Source organism: Phocoena sinus, chromosome 11 (genome assembly GCF_008692025.1).
Source record: "Phocoena sinus isolate mPhoSin1 chromosome 11, mPhoSin1.pri, whole genome shotgun sequence".
NCBI lineage: Eukaryota > Metazoa > Chordata > Mammalia > Artiodactyla > Phocoenidae > Phocoena > Phocoena sinus.
The window spans coordinates 60325663-60340288 of NC_045773.1; the positions used below are offsets into that span (position 1 = coordinate 60325663).

The following is a 14626-nucleotide window of genomic DNA, read 5'->3' on the forward strand; positions in this document are numbered from 1 at the left end:
AAGCAATTTTATGCGAATATTTAGTTTAAAACATCTTCTTCATTTTCCCCCTGTCAAATAGGAAAAGAGCTAAAATAGGGACACAAACTTAGCAAGGATTTCTTGAGAGAACAAGTTTCTTTTCAGGAACGTGGTTTATAAAGGCTTGGTATTTCCTCATTCTGTAGTTCTAAATTCTCCAGAATTTTACCGACCAGTGTTAGTGTTAGACCTAGCAGACATAAAAGTAGACAGATACCTTTGCAATGCAGATCATGGCCCCAGTTATAAATCTTGAATAGCACTCGATGGTCTCTCTGTTGAAGGATATTTAAGGTAATTTGATGTCAGTAATAAATGTGTCTTTCAAAAAATCAGTATTGCCTCATCATTACCTATAGCCATGAAAAATAGACTTTAGGCTGACTCTCAATAGAATACGTCTGGGGAAAATACACCTTTTCATTGTCCCATCATTTCATTTCTGCTCACTTAAAAGAATGGCATTTACTTTCTGCTATTAGGTCTTCAGAAATGATACAGAGAGGAATTAGGAGAAAGTAAACAGGTCAATTTTATTTCTCTGTCTGTCACAGGCGACTTTTGCAAGTGAAGTCCCAGTAATAGAAATTATTTAATCTTGACCTGCAAACCTAGAGAGGAATACTTCTAGAGAGGAATTTTTTTCCAGAGGAGCATTGTATCCAGGAGCTTGGGGGAAGGAAGGGAAGGTTTTTGTTCCATGTTCATGTATCTTTTTGAGGATGGCAATGTTCTTCCAGTGCTGAACGTTTGGCCACCTGGGGAATCATTAAGGCATTCTCTGTTCGTGGTTGGGCTGGGACAAATGCAAGAACCATATCATGCAGTAGTATTATTTCCTCGTGGAAATGATGGCCTTAGGGTTAGAGGGAGGGACTTTCCTTCATCGTGCATTCTCAAAAGCAGTCTTCTTATCCAGGCCTGTGAACCAGTAATAAGTGATGGGTATTTACTCAGATCACCTGAAAATATTCCCATCGTGTGGGTCTTGATGAAAACTTGGAGTTTTTTTAAATGACTGTTGTGTCATCTTTGTGAAGGAAGAGCTTGAGTGTGTTTTCTTTACCTCGCAGATTTCCAGTGAGGAAATATCAGTCAAGAAGGAACAATTATCCGAAGCACTGCAAACTATGCAGCTCTTCCTGGCTAAACACGGAGACAAGTATGTTGGTTTTCATTAGGTCTTTTATTTGAAGTAGGGGAGTGGTCTTCAAAACTCTTAGCAAAGTAGAGGATGGTCAATTGCAATGTAGAGTTTAAAAATGGGACTCAATCACAAATTTACTTAGTAATATAATAACCTAAGATTATAAACTTGGCTATTTAATTGTCGCTTTTCATCACTCTTGGTCTTTACCAAAACCCTGAAATGTACTTATTACCCCCATATATTGCTGATGAGGAAACAGGCTCAGAGAGTTTAGGATCTGTAGCTAGTGAGTAAAGATGCCAAGCCAAGTCTTGATTCTGAGTAGTACTTACTCTCCAAGACCTACCTTTTGGAAAATGTGTGTAAATACGTTCTTCATTTTCTTAGCTGAGAACTGTGGCAACTTAATTTCTTGTGGTTTGGTCCTACTTTTTGCAACAAGGCACTTCATATATTTCAGCTAATGCCTCAGACAGGGAAGGAGTCTACCCTTTTCTTAAATATTGTTTGTCTGTCATCTTTAGAATTACTCTAGAATGATTTTATATTGTACCTTAGGTTAAATTTATAAGGAAATTGGGTTAATTTCCTTATAAATTTCCTCTTTATTCATCCTTCTGCTTGAACAAGTTTCATCTTGAGTCATGGTACCTTACTTGTCCCTTTTCCATGTTGGAACTAACAATGGGATCTTTCCCTCTGTCAGACAACAGCAGTTGTTATTTTAGAAATTTGTATATGCTAGAGAGGTGCTGATATATTAGTTTACACTGTTTTCCTTTAGTCCTTTTCCAGGCAAGAGAAGGATTCCTGGATGTTTTTAGGGTCATAAGGGCCATCCTTAATTTTCATATACAACCATTCTAAGACCTGAGTAATCTGTATATGAGATTATATTTTATGACCCTATGCTAATTTAGGAAAGTATTCTTTGCAAAATCATCGAGGCTAGTGTGTCATCTTTATCACTTGAAGACTTATATTCGTCTTTTCGTACTTCCTGGTTATTTTAGAATGACAGACGAAGAAAGAAATGAATTGGAAAAACAAGTGAAAACTCTCCAAGAAAGTTATAATTTATTCTTTAGTGAATCTCTGAAACAACTACAACAATCACAAACCTTAGGAGATATAAAGGTAGAGGAGAAGGTAATGTTATTTATTTAGAACATGAGGCTGTTTTAAGACTTTTAGTTTAACTGCATGATTGTAGAAATATATGTCAATGACAAAGAAATGACCTTGAGTTGTGTACATGGAAGAAACATGGCTGGGGTTTATTTAAGTACTAGGAGATTTCAGTGTTGTTCATTAAATGCAGTCTTACACTTGCTGTCATCAATTTCTGTGACATCTTAATCTCTGCCTTGCATGGTAAAAGGAAAGAATCATTCATTTTTCTAACTCTTCTCTGTCAAAGCCATTCCTCTACTGTTATATAGATATGATAGATATTCTACTATATAAATATGATGGTATAAAATAGTCCGTGAGTCACGTCTAAACGTGACATTGGAGCATTAGGGGATTTGTCTGATTTTCAGAGATATCCATGAGATTTCTTTGAGAAATACTGGACCATATGTTTTAGCGAGGATGCTCTAGCATCTTCTTAAAATATAACAGAAATAGCTTAAAGTTTGGCCTATCCTTAAACTTTTAAAACTTGACAACACATATTCAACACAAAATCCAGTATTCAAACAGTTATCTTTATACTCAATTCCCTCACTCCCTGGAGTACTTTACATACTATTTGTCGTATTTTGAGGGTATGTAACGATTTTTCTGGCTCATGGGTTTTGGCTATCTGTGAAGAAGTCTGTATGCTGTAAACATCAATAGCATGGGGTTTGAAACTCTCTCTTGTGTCAGGAGACTAATCTCACCCGATTGCAGAGAGCATGGTTTGCCTTCTAGGTGTGTGTCCTGTTTCCTCACCCTCATCATTTCCTGTGTCCTCACTAACCTTCTTAATGTACACGATATGAAGTTTTCAGTTCACAGATGCATGTCGTTTTCAAAGCTTTATCACATCCTGTGCTCTCGAATAGATCACTGACATAGATCACTTGTGCATTTGAGCTGCTTAACACTCACAGCCTTGCCGCGTCTTGGTAAGTAGAGGATTTTTATGTCGAAGTGTCTTTTTTATAAGAAAATGCAAACTAAGTTTCATGACGCTCTGCCCACCCTCGTGTCACTGACTGAGACTTCATGCTTTCCTTTCAGCTGGATAAAGTCATCGCAGGCACCATTGATCAGGGCACGGGAGAAGTCCTTTCTGTCTTTCAGGCCGTGTTAAGAGGCCTCATTGATTATGACACGGGGATCCGATTGCTTGAGACCCAGCTCATGATTTCTGGGCTTGTTTCACCAGAATTAAGAACATGCTTTGACCTCAAAGATGCCCAAAATCATGGCCTTATTGATGAGCAAGTTCTTAGCCAACTCCGAGAACTCAGTGAAACGAAGGAGATTATTTCTGCTGTGTCGTCCACCACGGTTCCAGTGCTGGATGCTCTGGCTGAAGGTGTGATCTCAGAACCCATGGCCATCAGAGTTCTTGAGATCCTGCTTTCCACGGGCTCTCTCGTTATTCCGGCCACAGGAGAACAGCTGACACTGCAGAAGGCTTTCCAGCAGCACCTGGTTTCCTCTGCCTTATTTTCTAAAATCCTGGAACGGCAGAATCTGTGTAAAGATCTTATCGACCCCACCACCTCTGAGAAGGTGTCTTTAATAGATATAATGCAAAGAAGTATTTTACAGGAAAACACAGGGGTGCGGCTTCTGCCTGTGAGGCCACAAGAAGGAGGCAGGATAACGTTAAAATGTGGGAGAAACTTAAGCATTTTAAGGGCAGCTCATGAAGGCCTCATAGACCGTGAGACCATGTTCAGGTTACTGGGTGCGCAGCTGCTTTCAGGAGGTCTGATCCATTCCAAGTCTGGTCAGAGAATGACTGTAGAAGAAGCCGTGGCAGAGGGGGTGATGGACAGAGACACTGCCAACAGTATCCTCACCTACCAGGTGGAAACAGGCGGAATCATCCAATGCAACCCCGCCAAGCGTTTAACTGTCGATGAGGCAGTCCAATGTGATCTGATAACGTCCAGCAGTGCCCTTCTGGTCCTCGAGGCTCAGCGAGGCTACGTGGGCCTCATCTGGCCTCACTCTGGGGAGATATTCCCTACATCTTCTTCCCTGCAGCAGGAGTTGATTACCAATGAATTGGCGTCTAAGATCCTGAACGGCAGGCAGAAAATCGCTGCTCTTTACATTCCAGAAACATCTCAAGTCATTGGTTTGGACGTTGCCATGCAACTCGGAATCATAGACAATCACACAGCATCGATTTTAAAAAGTATAACGCTGCCCGATGAAATGCCAGATTTGGGAGATTTCGAAGCTTGTGAAAATTCCAGAAGATGGCTCTCTTTTTGTAAATTCCAGCCATCCATGGTCCATGATTACAGGCAAGAAGAAGATGTTTTTGATGGAGAAGAGCCAGTGGTGACTCAGAGCTCAGAACAAACTAAAAAATTATTCCTGTCTTATTTGATGATAAATAGCTATATGGATGCAAACACAGGGCAGAGGCTTTTGCTGTATGATGGAGGCTTGGGTGACGCTGTTCAGATGCTCCTGGAAGGCTGTGGTGCAGAAATTGATGAGAACACGCCTGTAAAAGAATGTCTTGATGTCATAAGACTTCCTGGTGTATTTCTGAATAATGCTGCAAGTAAAGAAACGAGTGAAAGTACAGCTATACCAGGTAGTTTTGATAAATGTCATTGCAGAGAACCTAAACGTAAAGGAACCTCTGAAAATGCCATGGATGAAGAGTTTCAGGAACTGGGAACTAACGTTACCAGGAGTGAATTTCGCCAGTCAGAAAACGTGGCAGATATACTGGCAACTGATTATAAAGTTAAGGATTCATCCAGCCTGTGTGTTCCTAGTTTGATACCACATTTAACAGAGCCTGGACTTGCTGAAGTTAGCCTGCTCAGACAAGACTCTGAAAACAGACTTGAAAATGGTGAAAATCAAAGCCAAATAGAAACAAAGGAACATGCAGATGAATGTAGTCATTCTAAAAACCTTCAAAACTTTGCAAGTGATTTGATAAGTCCTATAGTAAAATCAAAAACTAGTAGAATCTGTGATTTGAATGAAACGGTGAATGAAGATAATATTAGCAGGGATTCAAGTCTCTTGGACTATTCCCCCAGGCTGAGTGCCTTGTTAAGTCATGATAAACTGAGGACCAGTCAGGGAAGTTTTCATGATGTACACACTGCAGAGAACAGTGGAAATAAACGTGAAGCCTTTACATTGCCATTCAGTGACCAAACCATGTTATCGGGTCAAAGAATAAGAGAAAAATTTCAAGACCAGTTTCTGGGAATTGCAGCTATCAACATCAGTTTACAGGGAGAAAACACTGTACAAAAATCTTTCAGTATTGGTTATAGTAACCCTCAGGTACAAGATCAGAATGATGAAAAAATGCTTGCTGCTTCTTATCAGGAACCCGAAGACGAGCAAAGTGAGTCCACGGTGGAAGGGTCCTCCTGTGCCCTGCCCCTGAGGGGTGGTAGTCATCACATCAACATGGCTCACATTCATACCCCATCATCTGAAGGGGCTGTCAGCGCCAGTGCTGGTGACTATGAAACATCACTGCTGGGTGATCAGCAGAGCGACACAGAAACAGATACAGACAGCGATGCTGACTTTTATGACACGCCCTTGTTTGAAGATGATGACCATGATTCCCTGCCTCTGGAAGGTGATGACCATGGTTGTCTGCAGCCCAAGGACTATGACACGCTGCCAGAGGAAGATGACTGGGCCGCTCCTTCTGGAGAGGCGTTTTATGATGTTTCTAAAGAAGATGAACATTCTTTGGGGACCCAAGGGGGACTGGTTGATAGCTTAGGTGTGAAGGGAGAAGCACAGTCTCTGCAGGATTTTCTCATAGTTGCTGAGAAAGCAGAATTCGATTCTGGTGAAAGAATCCACTTAAATTCACTTGCCTCCTATGAGGTGAATGGACGGTTGATGGAAATCGTATCAGAACGGGACAGCACAGATGACCTTGAAGGTGATGAGTCTGACTCATTGACTGACCATGAAATTGTAGGAAGAAAAGAGAGCTTCAGGACTCCATTAAATTCTGAGGGTGCTGGCTGTTGGAGAGGGAGAGGAGAGTATGTAACTGGGCAAGAATTTAAATCTGATCCCGATCGTTTAGATTCTGTGCAAAATGAAGAAAGTTATGGGGACTCTGAGTGTGACAGTAATGATCAGGACGACGATGATGACGATGGTGGTGGTGATGCCAAAGAAGAAGGAGCAGGAGGTGAGGATGGAAAGCCCGTGTGCCAGGACGAGGCTGAGGGTGTGGATGTCCCCGTGTGTGTCACCACTGCACCCAAACCGGGAAACAGCCATGCAAGTCAAAGTAGCAATAAAACGATTCTCCCGGATCAAAAGCACCATCATAGTTCTTTGGAAAAACAGCAAAGTGTAAATGTTTTGCAGCCAGAATCAAGTAGTAAAAGTAGCTTGGTTCCTGAAAGAAGTAACCTTCCAGAATATGCAACTGAGGTTGTTCGAAAAAGCAAAGATCTGTTGAATCATGAGATGGTCCTTAAGGATAAATTGCTGTCTGTCATGAAAGACACGGAATCGGAAAACGCTTTAAGCCCTGTTGGTGTTTTACATAATACTAGTGTCGGTTCAACTTCTGAGCTAGCGGGTGATCTAAAGAACACAGGGGTTAAGTTGATTCGAGGGCCAGAATCTATGGACTCTGTGAAAGGTGGAAATCCATATTATGAGAATGTGACACTTCAGGGTGACTCATCTTCTGATAAAGACATTTGTTCTGAGCCCAGTTTAATAGTAAAACCTGCGGAGGAAAGCCATTTGTCATCCAGAGTCTCTGTAACTGACCAAGATCCTCAAGGCAATGGAAAAGATCTAATTAAAAGGAGAGCTGACAAAAACAGTATACTAATAGAAGATGAAACATTGGTTCATAAAATGTGTGCAGGTAAAGGAGAAGTGCTTATAGAAGGTCCTGTAGAAGATAATAAATGTCTTCGACTTTTGCCCAGTAAAAGTACAAGGGAGAGTCTGGATTTAGTTAATAGTCTGTTTCCGTTCCCACACATCACACACAGTGAAGGACATAATCAGGAAGGGAGCCTTAAAAAAGCAACAGTAGCCCTTAAAGATGAACCAAAGAATCTGCCAACAATAGTTAGCAAAAGTCCCGTTCAATTTGAGAATCATGAAGAAATATTCGATTCCTCAGTTTCCCAAGTGATCACTGATGACATGACTTCAGACATGACCTTGTCTGAAAGGAATACAAGGATTGAGAAGGATTCAACCACCGATGGACCTGAAAAAGAGCTTGATCTGTTTACTTATTTAAAACACTGTGCTAAAAATGTGAAAGCAAAAGACATACTGAAACCAGATGAAGATACCCCAAGCTGTATTCTAGTAGCTTCCCCTCCCAGGAATGAGCATGTGCAATTAGGAGTTAATAATGTAAAAGAAAAGGCAGCTCTTGCCCAAGAAGACTTACCTCCAAAGGAGATGGTCCAACAGAAGGATCTTCCTACTAAAGAAAGTGTCTCAGAAGGAGGATCAGCAGTTCCTGAGTTCACACCAGAAGGAGATGAAAGCACACCTTCAGTCTTCCCTCTTACAGATGCAGAGGGCTTTGGGAAACATACGGATTTTGTGCAGTCAGAACTCTGTGCAGATGGAATAAGAAATAACTCCAGTAACACGTTAAACACTGACTGCTCATCCTTAGAAATTAACAGTGAGAAAGGAGTAATTGAGCAACAGGCGCGAAAAGAACCAGCCTCATCTCCAGGAGTCCAGGAAAACGAGGTTCAGATTCCTGAGTTATCTCAGGTCTCCATTGAAGATGTCAAGGACATCTTAAAAGGTAGATTGAAAGAAGGTCATATGAATCCTCAAGAGCTTGGAGAACCTTCAGCCTGTGCAGATACTAACATTGCAATTCAAAACTTAATTAAAAGAGTTAGCTCATCATCATTGGTAAGTGAAGCATCTGGTGTGTCTGGCAACTCTAAAACCAGTGACTATGGTATTTCCCCCATGAATAACTCGCCAGAACTAAAAGCAGAGGGCAGAGAGGATCCGCTCTGTACTGCAAACCTCAAGTCTGAGCTGCTTCTCGATATACTTAAGCAAAATCAGGATAGCCAGAAAATTTCGGGAGCATTTGAATTGATGAAAGAATTAACTCAGATGGAGTGTGATCTAGAGAAAAGAGGTAGGACATCTGAAGTTCTTCCTCTGCAACTTGAAAATGTTTTCTGCAAGCTGCTTGCTGATGGATATTCAGAGAAAGGAGGACAGGGTGGAGAATTGAATCAAAAATCATCTACAGCTTCTGAGATGATGGATGAAAAGCCACACATTCTTGGTGATCATAACAGCAAGAGAGAAAAACCCCATTCCCTTAATTTACAAAATATGAAAGAAAATGGACCAGAAAACTCTCCTGTCTGTGCATCAGCATTGCCAAGAGGCGGGAGGCTGGAGGAGCTATGCGCTGAATCCCCAAACCGTTTGGAATGTATTTCAGGGTCAAAAGACATGGCTTCTGGAGACAGCTTGATGGAACAAGTAAGTAGACTTTACATTTTATAAGGAAGTAGCTTGCATTTGGGAATAATCCCATACATTTTATTTGCTTGAAAATCTGCATAAAGCCTATTGAATTAACATGTCCACATTTGTGTTTAGTTTTCCAATGAGCTACAGCAGTGTTTACAGCACAGATCAAAGATGTGCGAGTATTTGGCTTTGCTTCAAGATATGAGGCCTCCCTTAGGTAACCAGGAGTCTCTGGATAACAATCTAGAAGCTTTGAAGAACCAACTTAAACAGCTAGAGGTGAGAATTGTCTGCTGCCAGTTATGGAGGGTAGTCAGCTGATATTAATTTGGAAAATTAAAAAGAGCATTTTTATATTTTGAATATTAGTTATATTTGTGTTTCTCACTAGGTATATCTGGGATGTGTATTTTTTGCAGACATTTGAATTGGGATTGGCTCCAATTGGTGTGATTTTAAGAAAAGACATGACGCTGGCAGAAGAGTTTTTAAAGTCTCTGCCAGGTGACTTCCCCAGGGGACAGCTCGAGGACCTGAGTGTAAGCCTCCAGAGTCTGCAGACGGCCTTCTCCTCCCTCCATGCCTTGTCTTCGGAAAGAATGAACCACATCATGCTGGCTATTGACTCCGAGATGGTAGGTACCAGACCGTCTCACGTTGAGTCAGAACTAGTGTTTGGGAGAAAACTGAGGGTTTGAAAATTTAGTCATAAGATGATAAACTATTAAGCTCTTAACACAGGATCATTATTTGTAGGAATTTGAAATTTGGGGACAGACAGAAATGAACATGCAATTTTATTTTCTAGTCTAAACTAGCAGTTTCCCATGAAGAATTTCTGCACAAACTTCAGTTGTTCTCGCGTTGGATATCAGAGATGAGCACATCTGTGAAGGATGTGGAGGTCATGATGGTTCAAGATACTGGACATGTAAAGCAAAGCTTGGAGTTTCTCAAGGCAAGTGTCAAAGTCAATAAGACCAAGTACATCAGAAAACCTGTGGATTGAATGTAACAAAGGTTTAGAAAAAATGTGACTTTGCTGAAGCTATAAAGGATTATTTCCTTTTTCGCTAAGAGGTGTTTGTTCACAGTTGACTCAGCTATAAAATAATCACAACCTTACAGATGTCATTCTGATGAGGTCCCTGCAGACTTTATAAAACTCTTACTACCACTGCATGTTGAGGTTGGTATTTATGTATTTATGGATGTATCAGTCACATAAAGACAATCATTTAATTCAGTCCTGTAGCTGCTTCATGGTATTAATCATTTCTGTCATGCCTTTCTTCCCCAAGTTCTCAATGTGAACAGCATCCCTCATGAATGGCGGGCAGTGACACTCCTGGCCTGCGAGTCAGAAAACTGAAATTCTGGCCTACTGGATTTATGTTTTAAATTCCCATGGTCTCGTGTATGTGCTGCCACAATTACATGGATATTTATAAATATTAGCAAGGAATATATTTTTAACATCTTTATTGGAGTATAATTGCTTTACATTGTTGTGTTAGTTTCTGCTATATAACAAAGTGAATCAGCTATATGTATACATATATCCCCATATCTCCTCCCTCTTGTGTCTCCCTCCCACCCTCCCTATCCCACCCCACTAGGTGGTCACAAAGCACCGAGCTGATCTCCCTGTGCTATGTGGCTGCTTCCCGCTAGCTATCTATTTTACATTTGGTAGTGTGTATATGTCCATGCCACTCTCTCACTTCATCCCAGCTTACCCTTCCCTCTCCCTGTGTCCTCAAGTCCATTCTCTACGTCTGCATTATTATTATTTCTGTCCTGCCCCTAGGTTCTTCAGAACCGTTTTTTTTTTAGATTCCACATATATGTGTTAGCATAAAGGTATTTGTTTTTCTCGTTCTGACTTACTTCACTCTGTATGATAGACTCTAGGTCCATCCACCTCATTAGAAATAACTCAATTTCATTTCTTTTTATGGCTGAGTAATATTCCATTGTATATATGTGCCACATCTTTTTTATCCATTCAGTATTTTAATGTTGTTTCCCTTCAATATGCTAAATGTACACAAGTTAGATCTTTACCTTTTGGCGGAGTTACATTTCAAGTAACTCTGCCAGACAAGGTCAATATATTCTGAGAGGGATTGTTTTTTAATGTATTAATGACCATAGTATTGAAATAATTTCATCACTACCATTCAGTACGAATGAATGGCTTGACTCAGTGAATTGTGAAAAAATGTCAATAAAAGCTTGAATCCCTGATAGAAGAAGCATATGTATAATAAATGTTATTGTTAATAGAAACTTTCTATTGTGGCTTAACTCGCTGTTGGTAACTCATACTACTTTTTTCACAGAATGTGTTAAAAGACCTCGGACACACCAAAACGCAGCTGGAGACCACTGCCTTTGACGTGCAGTTCTTCATCTCTGAACATGCACAAGATCTGTCTCCCACCCAAAGCAGACAACTGCTGAGGCTCTTAAATACAACTCAGAAGGGTTTCCTTGACGTGCAGGAATCAGTAACTACCCAGGTGGAACATTTAGAGGCTCAGTTACAGCTAGAACAAGATCTCGATCGTCAGAAGGTCCGCCTCTCTTTGCGGAGTGGGAATTCTTGGTATTTAGGTCTTCAGTGTGAAACCTGTAATGTAAACCCCAGGGGTTGTGGATAAGAGAAGACAGGAGAGATTTTCTGGACTGGCAATGAGTGAACAGGGTATAATATAGCGATCCTACAATATATAAAAGTACTGTGTGCCATAAGAAGGCTATAATTAGTTGCTTTTAATTTTCATGACCTCCCTCAAACTACTGTTTTCAGAGGAGAGTTTTGATTTTTTTTCTAGGAGGAGGAAATGTGGATGCATTGAGAAATTTCTGGGGATAAATTGATGAACATGTGGATAGAGAAGGTTAAGGGTATCTTTTCCCTTTGGGAGGTGGGTGGGCATGGCAGGGTAGGGCCAGGCTCTGGAGCCAGGCTGCCTGAGTTTACACCCCATTTATACCACTCACTTGCTGTGGGACCCAGGGCAAGTCACTGAACCAGTTTTCTCATTGGGAAATTGGAAATCGTAGCAGTGCTTGCCCGGTAGTATTGTGGGCACCGATGAAAGAAAGAATATAAAACCCTCAGGACCTTGCCTGGCATGTGTCAGGCTCCTAGTCAACATGATCTATGGCTATAGAATAAATAACTAGTATGTATATAAAAGGAAAACAAAAGATGCAAGTAATGGCTGAATTAATCTCTTAGGGTGATTTAACGAATTATATTGAGGTGGTCCATCCAATAGCAATAATGAGCAGAGGTGGGGATGGAATTAGCCACAGTGATTAAGGAGAGATATTGCGTGCAAGGCTCCTTTGATCACTTCTGGAAGCACAAGCATGGTCTCCAGCACGGTAACCGGTTTACACGTATCGAATATTTTAACAGACAAATCACGACTAACTTCTGTTTTGATATCCTTTTGCAGAATTAATTGTGTGTGTCGCAGGTTTCAAGAGCTTCAGAAAGTGGGATGTTTCTTCCTGTCGGTCAGAAGCTCCATCTCTTACACATATGTGTGGCCAGTGTTCTGTTGAGCTGTCATCCAAACGGGATCTCCTTCCTTGTACATGAGACATGCTCTCACTTTCTGTGTACCTTGCTCAGTGTGTACCCCACTGCTATCATGTTTACAGCATACTTAGGAGAGCTTACATAGAGGAAACTTGCAAAATGTGTTCTCGTAAAGAGCTATGACAGTAGTGAGTTGGTGGCCACATTCACGAGGCTTTGCTTTTGCTCCCTTCAGATGGTGGAGGAGCGTCATCAGGAGTACAGAGAGAAACTCCAGGGCATCTGTGACCTCCTCACCCAAACCGAGAACCGCCTCATTGGTCATCAGGAAGCCTTCATGATTGGAGATGGCACGGCTGAGTTAAAGAAGTACCAGTCCAAGCAGGAGGTAGAATCTAGCTTTGCATTAGTGGGTTGAGTTGATGTTAAGACTGATTACAAGTATTTGGAAAGCAGTTCAGGTTATTGGAAAGTAGTCATCATTTTAGCTTTTCGGAGGCAAGGTGTACCCAAGACGCCCCCAGACCTGAGCTTGAAACTTTATACTAAGAGTCATACGTCCAGCTCCAACAAGCCAGGTAATTTTCCTGGCTTTTTTTTTTTAGTGAGACATTGAGTGGAGGCGATATAAAGGAGATTTGATAGTGGAAATACCTTGTGTGATGAGTTAGAATTTGGATCTGTTGAAGCCCAACTCACTTGCACATCAGGAGACATAGCCATGAGTTTGGGTTCTTTTTCTCTCTTAGCCCCATCCTATTCCTTTCATTGTTCTCTGGAATTCGTTTTTTTTTTTTTTTTTCACTGAAAGAACAAACAATAATGACAGATAAAGTTTTATTTTGGTGTCAGGAGAAAGAACATTCTCGTTGTAACGAGATCATCCAGTCCCAGACTCTGCACATTGTCAGCTTTGTACCTTAATCTCTCTGGGCCTCACTGCCTTTGCTCAAACTTCCACTGCCATGTTATTGTCAGACTCAACTAGATATTTTATGTAAAGTGACCAGCACAGTTAATGTCATATAGTAGTGGCTCAGTAAAGAGTGTCTCTTTCTTTATTAAAAAATATTTATTTATTTTAAAGTATAGTTGATTTACAATATTATATTAGTTTCAGATATACAACACAGTGATTCAACATTTAATATTGGGTTGGCCGAAAAGTTCGTTCGGGTTTTCCTGTAACATCTTACGGAAAGACCAGAACGAACTTTTTGGCCAACGCAATAGATGATACACCATTTAAAATTATTCTAACATATTGGCTTCATTCTCTGTGCTGTACAATATATCCTTGTATTTTTTGTATTCTATACATAGCATTCATGGATTAGAAGAATTGATATTGTTAAAATGTGCATACCACTCAAAGAAATCTGCAGATTCATTGTGATCCCTATCAAAATACCCATGACATGTTTCACAGAACTAGAACAAATAATCCTAAAATTTATATGGAACCACAAAAGACCCCAAATAGCCAAAGCAACTTTGAGAAAGAACAAAGCTAGAGTTATCATACTCCTGGATTTCAAACCATCCTACAATGCTATAGGAATAAAACAGTATGGTACTGGCACAAAAACAGACACAGAGATCAATGGAACAGGATAAATAGCCCAGAGATAAACTCACACAGCTATGGTCACTTAATCTACAGCACAGGAGGCAAAAATATGCAATGGGGAAAAGACAGTCTCTTCACTAAGTGGTGCTTGGAAAACTGGACAGTATCTCTTTCAATTCAAATACTTCCTAGAAAAATTTGGGGAGACTTAAAATAAAACTATGGAGAAAAACAATATGAAGAGTTAAACATAGTACTCTATAGAGAATGAAAGTGTAAAGGAGGAAAAATTACATAGAGAACTCTAGACGAAGGAAAGCTGTAACTGTTGAGGAGAGATCTTACTCTGAGCTTCCTAGCAGCTAGGGCAAAGAAGCGAACATTTTATTTTATAGAGCTCTGGTATTTAGAAGAAGTCATCATCTTAGTATAGAAATTACATTAGGAATAATTTAGCTCATAACTTTGAGAACTATTTGTTTTTATCCTGAGCAGCAGATATATGTTAAAATTAAATGTTTAAAAACAGAACATATAATATTACCATGTATTTAAAAGCTTTAATAAATGTACTCACATAATGTAAAAAAATCTGGTATGTGCAAATATGTATAGATTACATTTGTAAATAATTGTTTTCAGTGTT

At 40.3% G+C, this 14626-nt stretch overlaps 1 protein-coding gene across 14 annotated transcripts in view; it reads left to right on the forward strand.

The window, feature by feature from the left end:
- The window catches only part of DST (dystonin), a 508299-nt gene that overhangs the window by 358683 nt on the left and 134990 nt on the right, over positions 1 to 14626 (forward strand). For 9 of the 14 annotated variants that reach the window (XM_032647814.1, XM_032647805.1, XM_032647801.1 and 6 more), the window contains 8 exons: positions 1095 to 1183; positions 2185 to 2320; positions 3404 to 8860; positions 8981 to 9130; positions 9271 to 9486; positions 9660 to 9809; positions 11197 to 11430; positions 12646 to 12798. In XM_032647814.1, coding sequence (XP_032503705.1) covers positions 1095 to 1183; positions 2185 to 2320; positions 3404 to 8860; positions 8981 to 9130; positions 9271 to 9486; positions 9660 to 9809; positions 11197 to 11430; positions 12646 to 12798 — 6585 coding nt within the window. The remainder of the gene's footprint in view (positions 1 to 1094; positions 1184 to 2184; positions 2321 to 3403; positions 8861 to 8980; positions 9131 to 9270; positions 9487 to 9659; positions 9810 to 11196; positions 11431 to 12645; positions 12799 to 14626) is intronic. The other 5 variants (XM_032647809.1, XM_032647815.1, XM_032647811.1 and 2 more) reach the window with 1 other exon arrangement.